This window comes from Stegostoma tigrinum, chromosome 13 (assembly GCF_030684315.1).
Source record: "Stegostoma tigrinum isolate sSteTig4 chromosome 13, sSteTig4.hap1, whole genome shotgun sequence".
Classification (NCBI taxonomy): domain Eukaryota; kingdom Metazoa; phylum Chordata; class Chondrichthyes; order Orectolobiformes; family Stegostomatidae; genus Stegostoma; species Stegostoma tigrinum.
This window is the reverse complement of record NC_081366.1, coordinates 78,416,477-78,441,172: the sequence shown is the minus strand read 5'-3', so window position 1 is coordinate 78,441,172 and position 24,696 is coordinate 78,416,477. Positions and strand designations below refer to the sequence as shown.

Sequence of the window (24,696 nt, the reverse complement as noted above, 5' to 3'; positions counted from 1 at the left end):
ATAGCCCCAGCCTATTCAGCCTCTCCCTATAGCTCAAACACTTCACCCCTGGCAACATCCTTGTAAATCATTTCTAAACGTTTTCAAACTTCACAACATCCTTGCTATAGCAGGGGGACCAGAAGTAATTAAATATTCATTAACTCTGACAAGAATGGGAGTGTACAGGTTGGGAAATGGATGAAAAGGGAAGCTTTTGAAGGTACGGAAGGCTACAGCATGGCAAAGATGTTCAAGAAGAGAATCCTGCAAGAAAAAGTTCTTCAGGTACATTTTGCTCAAGAGGTAATGACTCTTCATTGCCTTCAGGTGATTTTACTGCAATGCGACCCTTTACATGTTGTTGCAAAATACCTACCTTAACCCTCCCAACATATTCAAATTCCCTTGAAATTTTCAGGTACAGAAGTATCTTTATCCACAGAAGTTTTCTGGCTTATTATGCCACTTTGGCTCCATCGGGGACGACTATGTCACTGTATCTTGACTACATATGGAAACTCTCAGGTGAACAATGAAGAGAGAATTACAAACCTGCTGAACATTTCAGTTCCTTCATGAAGTAGTGTGTGTTTTTAAAGTAATTTTTTCTGTGTATTTAAAGGACAGCACAACACAATTGGTAAAATTAAATTTATTTCTAAGAGTTACCTGCAAAATTAATAAATACGATAAAGAAATGCACTGGAGTGGCAGTTGCTACTCACTAATACTGAATTCACTGTACCCTCTATCTCATGGACCTATCCAGCAAAGCTTAATAGACACCAAAACAAATGGAAATTTTCTAAAAAGGTCTTTCCAGTTTTAAATTTACTTATAAATCTTCCCTTCCATTTCTTCCATTAATGCCAACACTGCTTTAACCCTCAAATAGCCAAAGTGTGAAGTAACAGGTAACATAGTCTCTTTTAAGCTACGTAAAAAAGGAATGTGCAACTTTAAAGCACTGACATTTTTTTCTAATTCAATGGATCCAAATGCTTCAAGAATATTGAAAGAGATCAAACAATATTTATATTTATACCTCTGTTATACTCTTCCTGTGAATCTGATACAATTCCTTTCATCTCTGCATTAAAGTTCATTTCATATTTCATCAGCAGAAAGATTTTATTTTTGAAAAAATCTGTTTAAGTTTAAAAAAAAGACAATTCCAAAAGAAACTGCAGGAACTGAGAACAGCTTCAAAGCAGGGCAAATAAAAATCACCAACAGCTTGAAACGTAGAACTAAATCATGTGGCCCAGAATAAACATTCACCCATTTAATACTTTACTGTTGTAGGATTGCAAATATTCCACCAGATGGCAGAACACCCAAGTGAATCACTGCGTTGTCCCTGCTCCTCATAATTTTTGCTACGAAAGAATCAGAATGAGCAGGGTCCCATAGGTCACAGCTGTGCAGCCATCCAAACTGTTACTGTGACAGTAGCCTCAAGTACACAAAGGTTATTTAAATGACATCACAGTGATTCAGCGGTAAAAATGTCAAGTACATTGCTTCATATTAGCCTAATGTGTCCTTTTGCTTCATTATAAAATAATTCCCATACTTTACACTGAAGTCTGGAATGTAGCTTTTTCTAACTGTAGAGGCAGTAACTTTTAGAGCACTGTCCTTTGTAACAGCCATGCTCACCAACAAAATGGAATAAATCAATGCGGTGATAACAGTACCCAGTTCTTTGTAAACATTTGTTCCATCAGTCGGAATCAGAAAGGAGCACCTTTAGGCTTTAGATCACACTCACAGGAGGTTTACAGTTTATCACAAAGGCAAAGGTTTACAAACTGAACAATTCCTGGGTCGCCAATTAATTCAGGGAAAAGGCTCCCTTGGCTGACAATGCTCCTCATTACTCAATGGATCGATCACGCATGGGCTCCCAACTGAATAAACCGTTGTACAACAATGATAGATAATGACTTCGTCACCACTGGCATGGTACAATCCACTGGGGGAACCACATGGTTTAACGGGCTTGTTCTCAATAATAAAACAAAGGTTTTGATGCTTTAAAACATTCCAAATAGAAACAAAAACTGGGCTTTGTTCCTTTGTGAGCAACGTCCCAAAGGTAGCATATTACTCCATCTGAGACGACTTCTTACAATGCAGTAATTTATAACCGTAATGATCAGCACAGTTCAGCCGGCAGAAGAGAAATTCCATTCGGACCTCCCTGTAATACTGCATTACTTTAGCACCTGTTTCTGTGTTAAGGGCATCCCTGGGAAGAACAGCAGCCCATGATCACACAGTGATAGGTCCACTCATGATATCACCATAACCACGTAAGCAAAGTGAGATCCTGTTATTTTCCAGCTTCCTCCAGTCAGTTTATGACACACCAAGGTGTTTCATTCAGGTCACATTCCAGTAGGACGTTAATGATGAGGCAGTGTACCCCTTCAATTGTCAGCTCTGTTCTGGACACAACACTGTACTTCAAGTTTTTCAAACCACCTTCTTTGTCAGTTTTGAACTGCTCCTGAAGATAAAAGAGATGAAACACACACACACACGCAAAGAACATGTTCAGAAGTGAAGAAGGGTTCTGAAGAGGAGTCACTGGACCCGAAATGTTAACTTTACTTTCTTTCTGCAGATGCTGCCAGACCTGAGTTTCTCCAGCAATTTCTGTTTTGTTTTTGATTTCCAGCATCCATAGTTTGACGTTGTTTTAATTTTGGTGTCATATCAGGAAACTGTTAACAAGGGAAATTGTTTTAAGCCGAGAATCGTGGGAGTGAGCATTGCAATTTCGCAAATGGCAAATTCCTTATATGAACTGTGCTGGGGAGTGTGTCAACATAACCCCAAGATAAGCAGATTAATAACTCCTGGGAAGATATCACATATCTCTCTACAATTAGTAGCTTTAAGAGAAAATTGCTTTCCTGATCTATGAGCCAAATTAATTCGTGAGAAAGGCAAAAATGGGAATCAACAGAACTATAACTAGCGTGTAGAAGCAATATACGATGGATGCTGGAAATCTGAAACAAACTCAGAGAAAGGTAGAGAAAGTGTTAACATTTCAGGTGTGGTATGACCCCTTGTTTTGAAGGAGTACTGCAGTCTGAGAGGACCTCAGGGCTGCTCTCTCATTAGAGAGAGACAACTGGCTCGGGTTTAACCTGAAGATCACTACCACTTCAAGATAGGGAAGGTGGGACCTTCATGGTAACCTCAGATAGTATGAGAACTGAACCTAGGCTGTTGGCACCACAAACCAATTGCCCAATCAAATGAGCTATCCCCTCAGTTGGACCAGAAAGTACAGACAATTGCAGAATACACTTCTCAATGGGAGGCTGGTAATGTGGGCTGCTCTCTTTTATCTTTGAAGATTTGACATGGAGGATATTACTGGTCCCCTGAGAGAGCGAGAGAGAGACTGAAATTTGGATCCCCTGATATGGGAGTGGGTTGGAAAATCCTGTGAAAGAGAAATTATACATTCCTTACCTGCTTCTGTCTTGACACTCTCTTCTGATCTCGCTTCCTCCATGCTGGGTCATGGATATGTTTGAAAGTTTGATACCCAGTTTCAATTCCAGTAGGACGGTACAGCTAGAGATTTAAAATAAAAACAAGACACAGGTCTCTCGTACAGTAGAAAAACCACAGGCCATTTTATGTTATTGAGGCAGATAATTTCAGAAAAGGCACAATTAGACATGGCTGAATGGATTAAACGTCATAATGAAATTGCAAGAACTTGCTAAATGTCTAATGCAGAGACAATTAACAAGTCTCACAATAACCCTGTTCATACAGAGTTACACATTATTTTTTTGCCAGGCCAGGAACAGGAGCATTCCGTGGGGAGGCTGGAACAGAGCTGCCTATGCTTTCTCAATGCAGTAATCAGAGGGACAGCAAGGGTCAGTTATGGGAGGCAAAGATATGCAGTGGGGACAATGTCCACTCAGCAACTGAACCATTGGTGTGAGAAAACGAACACACGTGCCAGCACGCAGAGTGGGATTGTATGGGGAAAAGGGCGGCCTCTTGGCCCAACAAGCCTGCTCTGCCATTCAATAAGGTCACATCTCATGGAATGATAGAACCCTACAGTGTTGAAGAGGCCGTTTGGCCCATTGAGTTCACACCAACACTACGAAGAGCAGCCTACTCAGACCCACCCCTGCAACCCAGTCTGTGTAACCCTGCATTTCACACAGTTAACCCACTTAACCTGCATGGCCTTAGATGCCGAGAGCAATTTAGCACAGCCAATTCACGTAAACTGCACATCCTAGGACTGTGGGAGGAAACCGGAGCACCTGGAGGAATCCTACGCAGATTCAGGGAGAATGTGCAAACTCCACACAGACAGTCACCCAAGGGTGGAATTGTAGCTCGGTCCCCAGCACTGAAACGCTAACCTCTGAGCCACCATGTCACACCTCTGGTCTCTTTATGGCCCCACCTCCGCTTTCCCAGCTTCCCTTCATAGCCATCAATGTGAGTTTGAGTTCGATTTATTGTTGGCATATGCACCGAGATACAGTGAAAAATGTTGTTTTTTGTGCTATACAGTCAGATCGTACTATACAAAGTACATCAGGGTAACTGAACAGAGGTGAAGACTACAGTACTACAGCCGCACAGAAGGTGCAGTGAGAGAGATCAAAATTTAACATTTGAGAGGTCTGTTCAAACGCCTGATAACAGCTGGGAAGAAGCTGTTCTTGAATTTGTTCATACATGTATTCAAAGTTGTATATCTTCTGCCTGATGGCCGAGGGGGGAAGAGAGTATAACTGGGGTGGCAAGGGGATCCCTTGTAAACTTCTGACAACAGTTTGAGGAAGTGGGGGAGGGGGGGGGGGAAGCACAGAAGTCCATTTTTCTCAATTTTAAACTGGTTCACAAAATGAAACATTACAAATATACAGCTCTTAACTCTACTATCCAATCACCAGAGTCAATCAGTATCTCTTCATACCTTTTCTTCAAAACAAACAAATTAAACAGTTAACTTGAAAAACTAACCTTCAATGGAGTGCTGTAACAAAAACGAATTCATCATGAGAAACCTCAAAACTAAATTAAAATACTTCTCATGGTGATGATGCACTTCAGTTCTTATGCAACCATCAATGTGGAAGTCTCTCTCTCAATATCATTTTGAAATAACAACCAAATTAACTAATAATAGCCCCATAAAGCAACAATGTAATAAAAATGAACCCTTCAAAAGGAGGCTTAAAGCAAAATGCCAGAGTGCCGATGACGCGCTCCAGCAGCAATGCAGCCCGCCATTCACAGACGACCTCAGCATATCCGAAACCTTAGCATGTTCCGTCTCAGGCAAGGTTCTAGTTCACACACGCGACCCATTAGAACATAGAACAATACAGCGCAGTACCAGCCTTTCGGCCCTCAGGCCACTGCCCTGACACATTAACGACCAAGTGGGACAAGCCCAGGAACATACCAGTGAGGAGACCCACCCACTCCCTGGGCAAAGCCAAGTGCAGACGGCTGAGACACAATCAAAAGGAACTTTCTCAAAACGAATAAAAGAGGGCCTGCAATCTTGTGTAACCCTTGTAACCATGGAATAAACGGACAAGCTAAAAAGTAAAACTCAAGCAGCCTGGGAATTGAACTGTCGGAGTCTCCCATTGCACAGGACAGCTTTACGCAATACCCTCCATGTCAAATCTTCAAAGATAAAAGACAGCAGCCCACATTACCAGCCTCCCATTGAGAAGTGTAGGGACCTCCAGAGAGCAGGATGGAACGTCATGAGGTGTCTGGGTGTTTGACGAGGATGAGAAAATGCAGGATGTGCAGTAGTACAGGAAACCCCTCCTTACAGAGTGGGGGATTTCTGTGAGACAGCTCAAACACGAGGTGGGGGGGGGCAGGTTCCCAAAGGAAGTTTCAGGACTGACAGCCAATCTGAAATTTTGTCCAAGGTACATACCGAGAAAAAAAACCTGTGGATGCTGTAAATCAGAAACAAAAACTGAATTGCTGGAAAGGCTCAGGAGATCTGGCAGTATCTGTGGAGTGAGATCAGTGTTAACGTCTCGGGTCCAGTGAGCCTTCCTCAGAACGCCTCAGGTCTGAGGAAGAGTCACGCGACCTGAAATGTTAACTCTGATTTCTCTGCACAGACGCTGCCCGATCTGCTGAGCTTTTCCAGCAATTTCTGTTTTTGTTTGAAATTCTATCCAGTTGAGACAAGAGTCCACAACATACCCGTGGTGACTCAATACTATCAGCGCTGTCAGAACCAACCAGGTTACCAATGGTACTGGCTGTAGGCTCGACACTAAGATGTTTGATGCATCAAGTGTCCTTACAAAGATAATCTGTGCAGCATGATTGGGAAATGTGCAGATGACACAAAGGTTGGCTGTGCAGTTGATAGTAAAGACTGCAGGATAATATCAATAGTTTGGTTGAGTAGGCAGAACAATGGCAAAAGGCATTCAACCTGGACACACACAGGGAGGGCAAACAAATTAAATAAATAGACAATAAATAGCAGGGCATTGAGAATATAACGAGAGTGAGATTTCTTGGACAGCACGTTCACAAATCCCTGAAGAACAAATTGATAAGGTTGATAAGGTCCAGGTCTTTTGGTTTTTACGCCACCACACAGATTGGCCATGGAACTACAAATGAGACTCAGGTGCCCTAGTCAACAAGTCACCCCATGCTGTCCACTCAGCCCAAGAATTCCTCAACTCCAAAGGCATAAAGATTCATAACGATGAGACCATGGTATCGTTTGATATCACTGCCCTATCCACATCAAATCGGCATACCATTAGCAAGGGAAACAATGACAGCACCACTGGAACAAGAACAAGATCCCAGTGACAGCATCTCCATAGACAACATGCTGAAGCTACTGGATCTATGCCTGACCACCCACTTCACTTTCAATGGCCAAACATACAAACAAATTAATGGGACACCTATGGGATCATCTATCTCTAGACTAATAGGTGAAGCAGTGATGCAAAGGCTTGAAAGCGTGGCCCTTCCGCTAATCCAACCAAAACTATAGATACGCTACATGGATGACACCTTGTCATCATTAAATGGACCAAACTGGAGGAGACAGACAAACTAATAAACACCCTCACTGGAATAAAATTCACTACAGAGGAGGAGAAGAACAAACATCACCCGTTCCTGGAGGTCATGGTAGAGCACAGGACAAATGGGGAAATCCAAACGCAAGTCCATAGGAAAACCATGCACACGGGCCAAGTACTGAACTTCATTAACCATCCTAACACACACAAACGAAGCTGTGTGCCAACATTATTTAAAGAAGCAACAACACACTGCAGCAGCACAGAGCTACGCCAAGAAGAATACCTCTTCCAGGTATTCAAGGATTATGGATATCCAAAAAATTGGGTCAGAAGATGCCTATTACACAAACATCATCAGCAAGATACTACATGCCCCAACACATTCATCACACCACCTTACATCAATTTGCAGGGTAAATTCAATCATATTATGGTCACTGCCTCCTTGGGATTCCTGCACCTTAAGCTCCTTTATCAAGTCTGTCTCATTGCACAACACCAAATCCAGTATTGCCTATTCCCTAGTGGGCTCCATCACAAGTTGCTCCAAAAAGCCATCGCGTAGACATTCCACAAATTCCTTTCCTTGCAATCCACTACCAATCCGATTTTCCCAGTCCACCTGCATATTGAAATATGCCATGATCACTGTAACCTTGCCTTTCTTACACACCTTCACTATCTCCTAGTGTATCCCGTGCCCACATCCTGACTACTGTTTGGAGACCTGTACATAACTCCCATTATGGTTTTTAAACCTTTGTGATTTCACATCTCTACCCACACAGATTCTACATCATCTGACTGTACGTCATTTCTTGCTGTTGATTTAATTTCATTCCTTACTAATAAGGCAACCACAGCCCCCTGTGCGTACACCACTGAAACACTGCTAAATAAGAGGAGGCTGGAGATATTCCTAGTTGAGTCACATGTGCCCACGTCCAAGAATCAAACCTGAGTCAACGACCCGGAATGCAACTATGCTCAGTGCCATGCATCATCACTGTCTGCTTGCGAGTACACAAATCATTATCTGCTGAGTGTTCCCACTTGTACGCACTTAACCTTAATTTATACAATTGACATTATAAATCAAAAATAGGGCTCTGTAGTACAGCGATAGTATCCCTAGCTCTGAGCCAGGCAGCCTGGGGTTCAAATCCCACCTGCTTTGAAGCTTGTTATAACAACATAATTATAACCATTCTATAAAGCTTGCATCTGTCTGCAATTGTCTTGAAAATCTGTTTCCCTACATTTCTAGTTGGTTGCCTACAGACTAAACAAAGTAATGGATCTGTCGTTCCTTCATTGCATCACAGATTCTCGGGAGATATCCTACCTCTCTAGCATAGCAATGGTCTCCTTAATTAACACTGCAATTTCTTTTCCCTTCATTTTCTGAAAACCTTCTGTTGAAAAATATTTAATATCTAGTTCTACCTTTCTTTGAATCAGGTCTCTACCATCGCCTAGTAACATTCTTCCACCTACCCGAAATGCCTCAATCTTTCTTACTACGCAGCACATTCACGTAAATTCAGAGTAACCCCAATTTAGGCTTACTATTTCCACCACTCTCCCTTATGCTGAATGCACCTACCACCTCACAATTTTCTAATTCTCTGTGCTGTCTCTCCCACCCATTATTGTGTGAGCCTTTGTATTCCTTTAACACCACCTCCTGGGTCCCAGACTGGTGTCACTGATAGGATTAGAGAATCGCTCCTCAAAGAAGTTGGCCCTGGCTCTATTTCCATGCAAGCAATCTGTGCTACACAGGTCCCAATGATCCAGGAATCTAAAGCCCTTCCCTCCTGCATCACCTTTCCAGAGATGGATTCATAGGCTTTAATCCTTTACTCGTCGTTGTAAGGTGAGTAATCAGGAGACCACTTCTCTTGTGGTCTTTCATTCTCATTTACAACCTAGCTCCCTAATTTGTGACTGCAAAGCCACATTGCATTTTCTACATATCACTGGTACTGATTTGGACCACAGCCACTGAATGACCACCAACACCCCTGCCTCCCCCCCCGCCTTTTATAGTGGCATTCAGCCAGTGACACCCTTGACCCTAGCACCAAAGAGACAACATACCGAAACACGTCATCCTGGATTCACATCAATGGGTGCACACGTGCCAGTCTGCTCCTCTGGACTAATCCAATCATCTGTCACAATTGCTCTACCAGTCTTCGTCACTCTCACACCCCACCCCACCACTGTACAGCTTGACTGCCCGTGGTACCATGGACTCGTTCTAGTTGCACAAACACTCATTAGAATTCTGTGCTGAATACTGACTGGTTGGAGAGTGAGAAGCACTCAGAGGGCCCTCACACTACCAACCTACTTCGTGATTCCTGCTCTCCCAGTACACTCTGAAGCTGTGGTGTGACCACATCAATAAACTTTGGGACAGAGAATCAGGAGGAAACCATTCAGCCCTGTAAAGCTTGCTTTACTATTCAATACAATGAAGGCTGATCATCCACTGCCTTTTTCCTCACATTACCACCCTCACCAATCCCCTTTACATCACTGATATTTAGAAATCTGTCACTCACCACTTTAAACATAACTCAATGGCCGAGTTTCCACAGGCCTGTGTGGCAGTGAATTCCATAGATTCAGCACCCTGCGGGTAAAAACATTGCTCCTCATCCTAGGCTGCATTCCCCTTATTTTGGAATTGCATCCTCTGGTACTAGACCTCTCTAACCAGGGAGATCATCTTAACTGCATCTACCCCGTCCATGTCTTTCTGTATTTTGGAGCTTTCAATGAGACCACCTCTGATTTTGTGAAACTATGAGCCCAGTTTTCCCAATATCTCTTCAGAGGACAGTCTCACCATCCCAGAATCTATAAAAGGTTGGTGAATGCTCACCTATGGTGATCACCAATGAGTGAGCTCACCACGTGGCATTCAATTCCATAACAGTGCTGCGGTGACATCAAATGATCCAAAAACCCAAACCTCGAGCTGCTGCAGCTAACAGAACTCTCTGCCCAGATGGTTATCAAGGACAGTTGCAAAACTCATAATCCATAAAAAGAATCTTTGTTTTAATTTCAGAGATAAAAGAGGAACAATAACTGTGTTCATTTTAAATTTGTATTTTTAGGTGTAAATCAAGCTCCTTTGACAATGTGGGTTTCCCAAAAAGTGGCAACGATGCAGATTCCCTTGCAATGTACGACTTACTGGAGTTACTATCCTAGAATCAACAGCTGGGTTACATGTATTAGGGAGTTTCCAAAGACCACAGGATATACACTCAAGAGGCTGGAAATGGCTTGTCATTCCTCTACGTATGAGCTAATAATACTGAATACCTAAAAGAAGTAAAGACCCATGAGCTAACTAGTTCGGATTAGGGACGTCCGTATTATTATCTAAATAAAAAAACCATGTTTGATTTCCCAATTCCTAAGCCTAAGTCATTTACTTTGGAGAAGGGAAACAAAGCTGCAGTACTCACCAGCCGATCAACACAATTTCCCACAACGTCATGGTTTGATTTCTCCTCTTCCACTTTTTAAACTAGAGCACCTCGCAGTCTGCTGTCTCCAATCAGGCCTGTACTTTTCTCCCACGCCCAGCCTTTCTTCTGTTGCTTCTCTCTCCAATCAGATCTATGCTCTTCTCCACTACATTTTTCCATTTTTCTCTTTCATCCTCTGCTGTTAGTTTCATTTGGCGTCATGTTCAGCACAACATTGTGGGCCGAAGGACCTGTTCCTGTGCTCAATCATAGATCATAGAATCCCTACAGCGTGGAAACAGGCCGTTTAGCCCAACAAGTCCACACCAAACCTCAGAGCATCCCACCCAGACCCATCCCCCTATAAGCCACCTAACCGAACACTACGGACAATTTAGCATGGCCGATCAACCTAGCCTGCACATCTTTGGATGTGGGAGGAAACCGGAGCACCCGGACGAAACCCACACAGACACAGGGATAATGTGCAAACTCCACACAGAGAGTGGCCCAAGGCTGGCATCGAACCCGGGTCCCTAGCGCTGCAGTGCTAACCACTGTGCCACCGTGCCGCCACTGCTGTACAGTTCAGTGTTCTATCTCCAATCAGGCGCATGTCTACAAGTTCTAGATTCCCTTATCTGCACAGAATTTCTCGGTATCTGCCAAATCAAGCGTCCTATCTTGGTCAGTCAGATCACCTCTCATTCTTCTAAACTCCGAGTATATTGGCTCAATCTGCTCAACCTCTCCTCAGGAGACAGTCCCTTCCATTCCAGGAAATGACTGTAAACATTTCTGAACCGCTCCCAATGCATGCATATGATACATTAAGTAAGACCAAAACATCACACAGCATTCCCGGTGCAGTCTCATCAATATTCTGTATAATTCCCTAGTTTTATATTCCACCCAACTAGCAACAGAGACCAACTTTCCATTTGCATTTCTAATTATTCACTGTACTCACTTGTTAACTTTTTTGTGATTCATGTACAAGGACTCCCAGTCTCTCAGCGTTCTAAAATCACACTCCATTTAAATACTGCTCTGCTTTCTATTCTTGCTGTCAAGGTGGAAAACCTCATTTTCCCACATTATACTCCACCTGCCAATTTTTTGCCCATTATCTTAACATACCTTTGCAAACTCTTCGTATCCTCAAGCATTCACTTTGTATCACCTGTACATTTGGTTGCTACACAGTTGGATCCTTCTTCCAAGTCATTGATTTAGATTATAAGTGGCTCAGGCTAAGCACTAAATGGCTGTGGCACTCCAGTAGTCAGTCTGCCAAACTAAAAATGACCGGTATATATTAATTCTGTTTCCTTCTATCAACTAAGCCTCTGTCCATGCTAATAAATCACATCCAACATGAGGGTTCAAGTACCTAATTCTTTGGAAGTTGCATCACAGGTACACAGGGATAAGGAGCTGTTTAGCACATTTGCCTTCATTGTTCTGACCATTCAGTATAGAAGTTAGGATGTCATGTCGCTGTTGTACAGGACATTCGTGAGGCGACTTTTAGAGTACTATGTGCAGTTCTGGTCACCCGGCTATAGGAAGGATATTATTAAATTGAAGTTGGTGCAAAAAAGATTTATAAGGATGTTGCCAGGACTGGAGGGTTTGAGTTATAAAGAGGGGCTGGATTGTCTGGGACTTTTTCCACTGGAATGAAGGAGGTAGAGAGGTTTATAAAATCATGAGGAGCATAGGTAAGGTGAGTAGCAAAGGTATTTTACCTAGTGTGGGGGGAGTTCAAAACTAGACACCATATTTTTAAGACGGGAGGAGGAAGATTTAAAAGGGACCCGAGGGGCAGCTTGTTCTCACACAGAGTAATTCAATAGACAATAGGTGCTGGAGTAGGCCATTCGGCCCTTCGAGCCAGCACCACCATTCATTAATTCATGTGTGAATGAACTACCAGAGGAAATGGTGGACACAGGTATAGTTACAACATTTAAAAAACATTTGGACAGGTACATAAATTGGAAATATTTAGAAGGACTAAACACAAGCAAGCGGGACTAATTTAGTTTGAGAAACTTGGTCAGCATGGATGAGTTGGATTGAAGGGTCTATTTCTGTGCTGTATGACCCTGGATCTTGCTGTGCAATAACCTTTAATCTGGCACCTCACCTGCCTTTTGGAGACCCAAAAAGATGGCATCTACTGGCCCCTCTTTATTTAGACAACTTTTTAAAAGCCTCAAAGAACTCTAATAAATTTCTCATGTTGCATGGACGTACACGATTGCTTGCCTGTTACTGCATAATGGAGGGGTGCAGGGGGTTAATAAGCTTCCTTCAGCTATTTCTGATGTTTTCATCCCAGTGAGAATTGGGAAGTGAGGAGAAGAAAGAAGAAAACTGGAACTGATGCTGGAACGTCAATCACTTAACGTTGGCAGTGCTACTCCGTAAAGTCTTTCCCACCTGTACGTTCAATCACCATTCAGGCCAAAGCAATCAAGAATGAGAAATTACCAAGGTCACACAAAGCAGGAATTTCACTGTATGTCAGAGTTCAGACTTGCTTACACAAAACACTGAAAGGTCCGAGTCTATCTCAACTTCTGGTGTATGGCAGTGCAAAGCGATTACCTGCAGCCCTGCTGCTGTTATTCTACGATAAAATTCATCATCCTCACGGCCCCATCCCCAAAACCGGTTCGACATTCCATTACACTGTAAAAGAACAAACAGAAATTACACAGATTCCAAAATAAAGAAACATGCCACTTCGGATGATACATCAATATCAGAGCTTCCACAAGTACATGCTTGCTGACAACTTACTTCAACTCATCCCACAATAAATCCTTCCATTCTCTTGACCTTCATTTGTTTTTCTGTCTTAGTATACATTAATCATTTCAACATTTCATTTGGTAGCCAGTTTCACAGTCCTGTTAACATCGGAGTATAGAAGTTTCTCCTGTCTTCCTTATTCAGGTTATAATTATTGAAAAGTGGCTGCGATCTGAATATGTTGGACAGGGAACTAATCAAGGAATTTAGTCAATAATAAAAGAAACATGTTACACTAAATGCACACTGAAGCTTAGATAATAAACGTAATGAGGGCATTTATGAATGTGCCTTTTCAATCTAACACTCATCACTTCAATATAACACATCCCAGGGACTGTTTATAAAGGATATAATTTGGTGACTAATGATGGAGATAAAATATGAGAATGAAACTGTATTGGATTGAAAGGCCTATGCCCCAAACATATACTATTGTTTTTAAGAGGTGAGGCTCCAGTAAGCTTTATGATCACTAAGCCCTATGATTACTAAAGGAAACTACTTTGTGTGGTTATAAAAAAAACAGAAGCTGCTGGAAAAGTTCAGCAGGTCTGGCAGCATCTACAAAGAAAATAAATCGGAGTTAACGCTTCAGATCCAGTGACCTTAGCCATGACTGACTAACTGGTAGTGCACCCTTGCCTCTCGTTTGTGGATTCAAGTTCCATTTCAGAAACATAATCTCTGCTGATATTTCAACAGTAGAATGAAGCAGTATTTCAGTGTCAGAGCTGCTGATGTTTAACACACTGTCTTCCACCTCAGGCGGGGGTAAAAGATCATACTGAACGAAGAGAAGTAGTTATACTTCACGTAGAATTACAACAGAATATCTTGCCAGTAGTTTCCTGGGATCTGGCTGAGTACAAACTGGCTGCTGTGTTTCCCTTCATTGAAACAGTGACTACACTTAAAAAGTACTTCACAGGATCCAAAGAACTTGGGACATTCTAAAAATAAAATTATTTTTCTTTTCTTACTGAGACCTGCAGGATAGTTCCTAAACTGAGGATTCATTGTGCACCAATGACAAGTGATTGTAATATTGCTCACAGTGGCAGTAATTACTAAGTTATCTATCTAACACCAGTCCCTACTGATCCATTGAACCAACGCTACCTCACAGTTATGGTCTCTGAGTAATATTATTACCCACCAGTTCAAAATGCTGCTTGGTCAGGAGGAGTATCCCTCCTACATAGCTACTGTAATGGTACAGAGGATGAAGGTCTGGAGAAGCCACATGAAATGGCCCTTTTTCAGGATAGCCATAATCCAGCTGGTCATTCTGGGGTAACAGGTCCACGTCGTGCATAGCGAGGTAATCTGTATCATTGCCACTCTCCAGGAAGCCCACGTTTATCAAAGAAGCTCGATTAAACCTGAAGATACAAATTAAGATGAACACATATTCAGGGTCCCTCTCTTACCTTCTAAAAAAAGGATCCTCTCTATAGATTCTAAGTTTAAAATAAAACTGATCACTGATTTGAAGTCAATGGCTGAATAGTTAACTAGTTCTAAAGAATGCAGTTGCTTCATCAAAGCCAGTTTCCTTTTTGTGAGATACCATTAAAAAAAAGTACACACAGAGGACAGCCTTGTCTATGAGAATCAGAGCAATCAATTCATGGGCTGCCATCTACCTTGAGGCCTGATCTAAATAATCTGGCTTTTTGTACAGATGCAGTTAAGGTAGCAGGATGGGATTGAGGAACACGGTCAAAATCTTTATAATGCAAATGTAGCTTCAGGAGCAAAACATTAGATAACAAGAATGTGTGTGTGTGTGTGTGTGTGTGTGTGTGTGTGTGTGCGTGCGCGCGCGCGGGGGAGGGGGGGGGGTTCGTTGTGTGTGGGTGCAAAGAACTGTCGCCTCTGTTCTTGCATTTATAAAAGTAGATTGTTGTTTGGGCTGCAGTTCCAGGAAGGAGCTGAACAACAGCAAGGTAGGTTAGCAAAACTTGAGTCTCAATCACCAGGTTGATAATTCTTCTCACTGTTTAGCTGATGATTATGAGGAAACTAAAAGGCTGACTGTTGGTTAGTTTTAGATTCCTCCTGCCTTCTGCGCTTTGAACACACTTGGACAGTCTCCTCACAATGATAATGGGAACTGCAGATGCTGGAGATTCCAAGATAAAAAAATGTGAGGCTGGATGAACACAGCAGGCCAAGCAGCATCTCAGGAGCACAAAAGCTGACGTTTCGGGCCTAGACCCTTCATCCTTCATCCCTTCATCAGGATGAAGGGTCTAGGCCCGAAACGTCAGCTTTTGTGCTCCTGAGATGCTGCTTGGCCTGCTGTGTTCATCCAGCCTCACATTTTATTATCTTGGAGTCTCCTCACAATGTCTGGTTAGTGCCAGTTTAATTGCCTCAAAAAGCTTCGGTAAGGAGATGGCTAGTTGCAGTGCATAGTCTCCAGCATTCCGAACATTGCCAGGACCCATAGGCTTTGCTGTTTCCATTGCATTCAGCTAACTTTCACAACTGAGAGACAAATATGACTGCTTACTCAGCACTTCTAACTAAAGGTACTCGCCAACACTTTGGCTTTGTCTTTTTCACTTTCGTATAGTTTACCAAAGCAGACAATAGGATATTCATGGAATGTCCTATTCATACATCATGCCTTACTGACCACCACCATTATTGATTGTGTGACGGGCTAGAGAGCTTTCCTTTGAAAGCTGGAGGCAGTGGAAAGATTAGCTAAGTAAAAGCTGAAAAAAAAAATTGACCACTGCTGCCTTTGCAATTACAGGTAGCACTTGGATGTAACATCGAGTTGGTGCCTAATTCCACAGAACTCCTGATTCCTGTTTAGCTATTCCCCCCCAGCTGGCCTGAAGTTACCTCCACCAGAAACCCCGTCTACTGATATTGCAGGAGTTATCTTACTAAAGTGGAAGATTTACTACCGGAGGGAAAATAAACAGTTATAGGTATGCAGATCATACACTGGAAATCATTAGCAGATGCAAGTTATTAAGTGAAAAATAAACACACAAAACAGACAAAATAGAAAGCCCAAAAACAACCCAACCAAAAATAAATTTGAAGTGTGTATTGGAAAGGAAGCATTTTGTGGTGCAGTGGTAGCGTCCCTACCTGTGGACCAGAAGGTCCGGGTTAAAGTCATACTTGCCCAGGAGATGTGTCACAATATGTCCGAGCGTGTCAATTAAAATACCCTTTTTGAATAGACATGCATATACCAGAGTGGGACATGTACATAACATGTAGCAAATTTAAATCCTGGGTGTTCGCGCAGGACAGTCACAAACAGACAGACAGCCTCTGCTGCCTCCTGGCTGTGCCTCTCCTACTTCATTCACCAAATGCACACATGCCCCACTGTGTTAAATTCCTGACAGCCAATGGGTGAAGGAGGCCAGAAGTCAATCCTTACTCAGTTTTAAATTTATTCACAAATTGAAATCGTACAAGTCTGTAGCTCCAAACCCACCACCAATGGCAACAAGTGTCTCTCTACAGATGCTCAAGAAATCATCTGGTGGATGACCTCCATCTGTATGTTCTTCACCTTAGTTATACATATAACATATTATCTCCATTTAGACTGTGGTCAGTGGCTGTATTCTTCTGGTCTGAATTGAAAGCAGACTGTTTTCCGTGGAGGCATCGTAAGAATCTCATTAATCATTTTTGAGGGCAGAAAACTCACTACTTTTTGAGATCTCAGAGCAGCGATCAGCACAATACCAGCAATTAATGGCAGGAACGTGGTCTGAGGTGAAGTGTTGAAAAAAGACAAATTAATTTCAGATATCTTTAATAGCTCTTGCTATGATAATGGAAAGGCAGGATTCCAATAATGCTCGATTAAAAACTCTCAGCCTGCTGGGACTTTCCTTAAATATATGGTTACTACTAAAAGTATTTGATTCGTACTGACAAAAGATTATACAAAAGTGATTCTGTCAACCCCGTCTATTAAAGCCCAGTACCTGAAGTGGTCAACTTGGTTGATTACAAGGATCTTGTGTCTGATTTTCTTCCTGTTTAAAAATGCGTGCATGTATGGCACAAAAGTCAATAGTTCTTCAAAACGTTCCCTGAAAGGGACAATGATTGCGATTTTGTGAGGGCCCCATGCAGAATTGTCTGTCTCTTCCTGACAGGACTCGTGCACCAACGCATCGTCAGTGCGGCTCTGACTGCTGTTTATCGTGCAGTTGTAGTGCAACCATATAACTGAGAAGAATCCGAGCATTATTAATGAACAGAACAGTTTAAAGATGGAGCATCTTCTTGGTAACATCCTAAGGAGCAGGCCTGACCTGAAAAACACAACAGCACACACACACACACTTTAATTTCCAGACAGACTAAAAGGCACGCCTAGAAAGAGCAAGTTTTAATAAAGCTACAGAAAACATTCGTGGTAGTGGGACTGAATACCAAAACAGGTGTTGCAAATGCTTACGGCTTGTTTTTCCTGATTGCAATGGGCTTAGGTCCTAACCAGAGACAGTCTTGCTTATGCCAAAGTACTGTAGGTGTTAAATGTTGCAGCCTTTACTGCAAGTTTAAACAATTCAAAACATATTTCTATATTTTGCAATTCATTAGCTCCTAAGCCCACTCAAGACAGTTGGCATGCCTATACATTGAGAAATGCATACACCCAGAAACAATACTATTGCAGGTTAACACTTATTATTACACACAACTTCATGCAGTTTATTCAAATCTGGATTCCAACATCAACTGTCAAGCTTAGTAAGTGTTGTTCCAAATGTAAAATCATTAGCTTTTAAAAGAAGTCCCATCCCAGGCAGTGTTCCTTGCCCACTCAAAATAAACAAAGTGTGCTTGGTTTTAATGACATTACCATACTGCAGCTTGGCAACATTTAGAAATATTAAACGACAAGTAGTCTCAAGTGGTTACTGAAGGCCTGGTGTAAAAACACGCGTGAAGTGAACATGTCCGTCTTCTCTCCCACCTGTCTCCCGCTCATCCCCGCCTCCTGGACCTTGCATCTTCTCTCCCACCTATCCGTCCCTCCCACCTCACTGTTCAATCCCCACCACTCCCTACTTGCACTCAACTATCACCATCTCACCTACCTTCCCAGCCCACCCCTCCTCTATTTATATCAGAGCCCCCCTTCCACCTCCCCCATTTCCGACGAAGAGTCCCAACCCGAAACGTCAGCTTTCCTGCTCCTCTGATGCTGCCCGGCCTGCTGTGTTCCTCCAGTTCCACACTGTGTTATCTCGAACTCCAGCATCAGCAGTTCTTACTATCTCTAGAAATGAATGTGTGTTCTTCCCAGAATAGTCTGTGTCATTGAAAGTAGCCTTGTCTTTCATCACCCTCAGCACAAAATTTTAAAATTGCTGAAAAGTAATCAGTCCAAACAGAAGCAGAACAACAAACATAATGCTTCTGATAGAGGAACCTTTTGTGGGAAAAACAAGAAACACTCAGAACTTGGGCTCATGTGCAAGTCAGTATGTTCACAGTACTAACTGCAGAGTACTGATACACTAACATGGACATCTCTCTCTCTCTCTCACACACACACACACACACTTAGTATTTTTGGATAGTTACACATGCTGTAAAGTTCTGAGGAAGGGTCACTGGACCAGAAACGTTAACTCCGTTTTCTCCTCCACAGATGCTGCCAGACCTGCCGAGCTTTTCCAGCAACTTTGTTTTTGTTGCTGTTGTAAAATTAGGATCCTGACGTTATACAACACTTGCTCATATGCAGCAGCGCAAAAACATAAGCCACTCACAAACTGGACTGATCTACGGAGACAAAACAGAAGTTGCTGGAAAAGCTCAGCAGGTCTGGCAGCATCTGTGAAGGAAAAAAGCAGAGTTAATGTTTCGGGTCTGGTGACCCCTCCCCAGAACAAGATCTATGGAGAGACTGACTCAAGCACCAGCCTTGCCAAACAACCAAACAATTAAAAGATATATCAATGAGATAATTTGATCACTCAAGTGGCCATTAATGCTCAATACAAGCTGCTGCATGCACAGCGAGAGAGCATTAAAGTAGTACTAAATTCTTAACAGTCACTGGATTGTATCCACTAACTTCCCCCTTCTGTAACAAGTGGTTTGAGTTTATGCTGGAACAATGGCCTTCATGCAGATGTGATAAATAAGGTGTTTTACAATGTCTCAAAATACCATCTTTTTCCATACTTTCTTAACTCGATTAAAAAGCATACAATACATGAAGAACACCAGCCAGTGGTGAAGTCACTGCTCGTGATATTTTTTCAATCATTTATGCGTCGCTAAGCTGCTTACTTCGTGCTGCATTTGCCCAGACTACTCCACCTGGGTCCTGTCTGCTCGAAATGTTGGGTAATTGATGTCAATGCTCACTGTTTTCTCAAATCCCATTTTGCAGCGTTACTCTAGTTTAACTAAGTGGGAGCAGGAATGGGTGGGGGTAAGAGAAGAGACAGCATGAGGGGGGGGGAGGAGGAGGAGGATTAGGGACTTTATAAGCATGCTTTTCGAATCACCAATATCTACTTATTATTTATAAAAGGCAAATTCCTACTTAAAGACAAGAGTGAAACAGTGACCTTAACAGTAGCAAGACACAATTTCAAAATGCCAATTTGACACAAATTAAAAACAAACCCACATTTCAGAAAAAGGCAGAAGTAAATACTTATTTAACTACCAGTGATTAAAGTACAAATTACTGTTTAAGGAAGATGAATACTGTACAAACACAGCAATCAAAGCTCACTGAACATAATGGTGACACACAGATTCCAAACAGGGCTCTGTGCAAACAGCGCCAACAAAGCACATTGCTACCCCATATATTTAAAAATGTATTATTTCTGAGCCATGCTGTACCTTGAAAGGTTCTGTATGATATTTGCCAAAAACAATTGCAACATATAACCTCATACTTATGAGTTACACAGCACCTTACAGTGATTCTATACTGCATTGAACACTAACTGTACACTGCAAAATGCTCATCTCAACACAGTACATTCAGTAGCACCTTGAAAAACAAAGTAGGCACAACCTCTTGTAGGTCTTCAATTGGCCTGACCTGAACTGACCTACATGAGACTCTGGATCCACAGCAACGTGCTTAACTCTTAACTACACTCTCAAATGGCCTAACAAACCACAAATTTTATCAAACCATTTGCACTGCAGAAGTTCACAGCAACAGCTCATCATGACATTTTCACAAGCAGTCAGTGATGTCTGTCCTAACACATCCCATGGCTGAATTTGAGACAAATGAGTAAGGTATGCTGATAATTATGCACAATTCGTGGACGTATACTCATATCCTAGGTCGATGGCCCATCAAGCTTTTGGGTGGTAGATGTTCAATCACACTCTAAAGCAGGGATGTTGTGCAGTGTGCCAAAAGTGCAAAGCGGTTTAACCATGAATCAGAAACATTACAAGCTGTGATAACTTTGGTGCAGAAATCAGTAGACAGACAAGGAGGGAGATGTAGCCAACCACTTTCAGTCTTGTGTAGCCAAACACTTTCGGTCCACCTTAGGATTACTGTGGAAGGTTAAGATGGGTTAAAACTGTCAACGAAAGGTGAAGATGGTCACTTCATGCTGCTACAAGACAGTCACTGTGAACAGGATGATGCCATAAAGCCAAAAAGATGACATCCTCCCACATGAGTAATATGGTACCCGAATTTCATTGTCACTGTGATACCAGGTACACAGGCTTTAAATCCCCCAAAACTAGCATCACTTAGCACATCTCTTTGAGACAGTAAGGATTGCAGATGTGGGAAGCTATAGTCAATAAGTATGGAGCTGGAAAAGCACAGCAGGTCAGTCAGCATCTGAGGAGCAAGGAAGCTGATGTTTTGGGTCAGGACCCTTCTTCAGAAATGAGCCTGAACTAAAGTGTTCCTCCAGTTTTGTGCTGTGTTATCTCTGATTCCAGCATCGGCAGCTCTTACTACCACCTGAAGGATACTGATCTCTGGTTCCTTCTCCATGTCAACCAGAGTCCACTTGCCAACCAAGCAACACCATGTCCTATGCAAGACAAACTGTTGTTCCCTCTGTCGTTTGCCATTCATCTGTCCTAATAAGTGCAAGATTAAAAAAAACTCCCTATTGCAGCAAGATTTAAAACCGAAGCATACTTACCCATTTTATCATCTTCTATACTTGTAGACCTGCACAACCAGCAAATCATAACACAAAAGCTATTCATACTGCTAATCTACACTGTACCATAAACTAACTAGTCTTGGGTCAGTTCACTTACTAGGTGAATGCTTTACTGGAAAAGCAATCAGCCAGCGCAGAATATTTCACCATTTAGGAAATACTCAAGTTATTTTAAATGCCTTGAGAAATAAAATGCAGATTTCAGTTCTCTCTTATTCAGTGTGCATGCTACATTCCAGTTTACCTGCTATCTTCCTTAGTGAAATAGAGGACAGGTTTGCGTCTGGAGGAGTACATCATCTTCCTTCACTCACTCAGCTTTTAGTCAGTTTCTGTCATCATCATCTCTCTTGGCGTGGATTGGCTTCTGTTCTCAATGTTTCTGTCAAAGTCAACAACCATCCAGAGATATGGTTCCAGGCTTGTCGAATGGCTTCAGCCTGAAGTACTGTGCCAAGGGATTAGCGAACTCAATGACCCAAAGAGGAGTGGGAGATGCCAATGGAACAACCCAGAGTCTCAATCATGGAGAGATGTAGTCAAAGATTTAAACCCTTTTGTTGAGCATCCAAAGATCTTCAATCCTGTTGATGCAAGGAGACAAATCCAGGGATCATCACTCCTGTCAAAGCAGCAGGTAAACATGGAGACTCACACCTCTATAACTGGACACAGGCCATGAAACATTAATCTCTGTCAATAGATACAGACTGAGATCCTCACCTCAACTGACACTGACAAAGACACAGACCCTCACCCTGAGGTTCACACACACACCCCTTCACCCTGAGGGACACACACACAGACCCTCCACCCTGAGGGACAGACACAGAGACACAGATCCCCACACCCTGAGGGACAGGCACAGAGACAGAGACCCCACCACCCTGAGGGGCACACACAGAGACACAGATCCCCCCACCCTGAGGGACAGACACAGAGACACAGACACTCCACCCTGAGGGACAGGCACAGAGACACAGACCCCCACCCTTAGGGACAGACACAGAGACACAGACCCCCCCACCCTGAGGGACAGACACAGAGACACAGACCCCCACCCTTAGGGACACACACACAGACACAGACCCCCCCACCCTGAGGGACAGACACAGAGACACAGACCCCCACCCTTAGGGACACACACAGAGACACAGACCCCCCCACCCTGAGGGACAGACACAGAGACACAGACCCCCACCCTGAGGGACAGACACAGAGACACAGACCCCCACCCTTAGGGACACACACACAGACAGACCCCCGCCCCCCGAGGGACAGACACAGAGCTCCCCTCCCCAAGGCGCCGGGGCACAGACCCGGTGTGTGGGGTAGTGGTGACGGTCTCTCGGGTGGAGCTGATCCCCCAGGCCACTCTCGGTGAGTTGATGCTGTTCCTGTCGGGCCTCCCCACCCCCAGTGGTCTCAGGCCGCAGCGAGCCCCGGGAACACAATTCCTGCCGGTCTCCTGCTGGCGCCACCGGATCGAGAGTCCGACTGTCCCCACGGCCGGAACAAACGTTCCGCCCCTTTAGATCATTCCCCCCGAGGGCCCTGTGTGTGACAGGACCATTCACTGAGTGATATATAATTCATATACATTGATATATTATAGATGTATATATCTATATGTGCTGAATTGTATAGGTTAAATACACATACTGTCTATGTATACTTTAATAAGTCACATAAAATAGAAAAATTAATTGGTAATAACTGAAGACCCCAGAAATAATTTACAAATCAGACAGTACAACGGGAATGAAAGTAATCATTTGTACTTTAAAGGAAACTATTGTCACTTTACATTATGGGTATTCTGTACGTTAAACACTGGCAATCCTCACAGTGATTAAATAGAGAGACTTCAGTGTTTGTGTGAGTGATAATGGGAACTGCAGATGCTGGAGAATCCAAGATAACAAAGTGTGAAGCTGGATGAACACAGCAGGCCAAGCAGCATCTCAGGAGCACAAAAGCTGACGTTTCGGGCCTAGACCCTTCATCAGAGAGCGGGATGGGGGGAGGGAACTGGAATAAATAGGGAGAGAGGGGGAGGCGGACCGAAGATGGAGAGAAAAGAAGATAGGTAGAGAGGAGAGTATAGGTGAGGAGGTAGGGAGGGGATAGGTCAGTCCAGGGAAGACGGACAGGTCAAGGAGGTGGGATGAGGTTAGTAGGTAGATGGGGGTGCGGCTTGGGGTGGGAGGAAGGGATGGGTGAGAGGAAGAGCAAGTTAGGGAGGCAGAGACAGGTTGGACTGGTTTCGGGATGCAGTGGGGGGAGGGGAAGAGCTGAGCTGGTTGTGTGGTGCAGTGGGCGGGGGGGGGACGACGAACTGGGCTGGTTTTGGCATCATTGTGCCACCACAATGATGCCACCCGAAGGTTGCAGGAACAGCAACTCATATTCCGCTTGGGAACCCTGCAGCCATATGGTATCAATGTGGACTTCACCAGCTTCAAAATCTCCCCTTCCCCCACTGCATCCCAAAACCAGCCCAGTTCGTCCCCTCCCCCCACTGCACCACACAACCAGCCCAGATTGTCCCCTCCCCCCACTGCATCCCAAAACCAGCCCAGCCTGTCTCTGCCTCCCTAACCTGTTCTTCCTCTCATCCATCCCTTCCTCCCACCTCAAGCCGCACCTCCATTTCCCACCTACTAACCTCATCCCACCTCCTTGACCTGTCCATCTTCCCTGGACTGACCTATCCCCTCCCTACCTCCCCATCTATATTCTGCTCTCCACCTATCTTCTTTTCTCCCCATCTTCGGTCCACCTCCCCCTCTCTCCCTATTTATTCCAGAACCCTCACCCCATCCCCCTCTCTGTTTGTCCTGTTGTTTCAGCATCCCTGTGATTCTCCTGAACTGGGATACAGTCATTGATAATCCCATCGATGAGACTTTATGCAGTTACTGTATCGTTCACAGGATCAGTATTTTGAAGATTGGTTCACTCAAAACAAATGCACAGTGCAGTTCCTCCAACTGCTTCATGCCTTTCACTCATTTTACTCTGATTTATTCCAGAATTTTTAAAATTCATCCAATCTGGATGTCTGGGTGTTGCTGGCTGGGCCAACTGTTAGCAGCCAGCCCTTGT

At 43.4% G+C, this 24,696-nt stretch overlaps 1 protein-coding gene across 1 annotated transcript; it reads right to left on the bottom strand.

The window, feature by feature from the left end:
• Positions 1 to 652: 652 nt before the first annotated feature.
• Positions 653 to 23,080, bottom strand: b4galt7 (xylosylprotein beta 1,4-galactosyltransferase, polypeptide 7 (galactosyltransferase I)). The gene is made up of 7 exons (XM_048543890.1): positions 22,908 to 23,080; positions 21,833 to 22,172; positions 17,377 to 17,709; positions 14,559 to 14,784; positions 13,193 to 13,276; positions 3,478 to 3,582; positions 653 to 2,497 (listed from the first exon to the last, which is right to left on the bottom strand). Exons 2-7 carry the CDS (start codon positions 21,886 to 21,888, stop codon positions 2,342 to 2,344), a joined length of 960 nt encoding a protein of 319 aa, XP_048399847.1. The 5' UTR covers positions 21,889 to 22,172; positions 22,908 to 23,080; the 3' UTR covers positions 653 to 2,341.
• Between the last annotated feature and the right edge of the window lie 1,616 nt (positions 23,081 to 24,696).

Bases quoted from the DNA above. Each gene is read 5' to 3' on its own strand.
- b4galt7 (XM_048543890.1), bottom strand. From the start codon at position 21,888: ATGATGTACTCCTCCAGACGCAAACCTGTCCTCTATTTCACTAAGGAA. The intron at 14,785-17,376 runs GTACTGGGCTTT...TTGTATCTTCAG, and splicing joins AACCAAGTTGACCACTTCAG to GTTTAATCGAGCTTCTTTGA. The intron at 3,583-13,192 runs GTAATCGCTTTG...TTAAATCTCTAG, and splicing joins TAACAGCAGCAGGGCTGCAG to CTGTACCGTCCTACTGGAAT.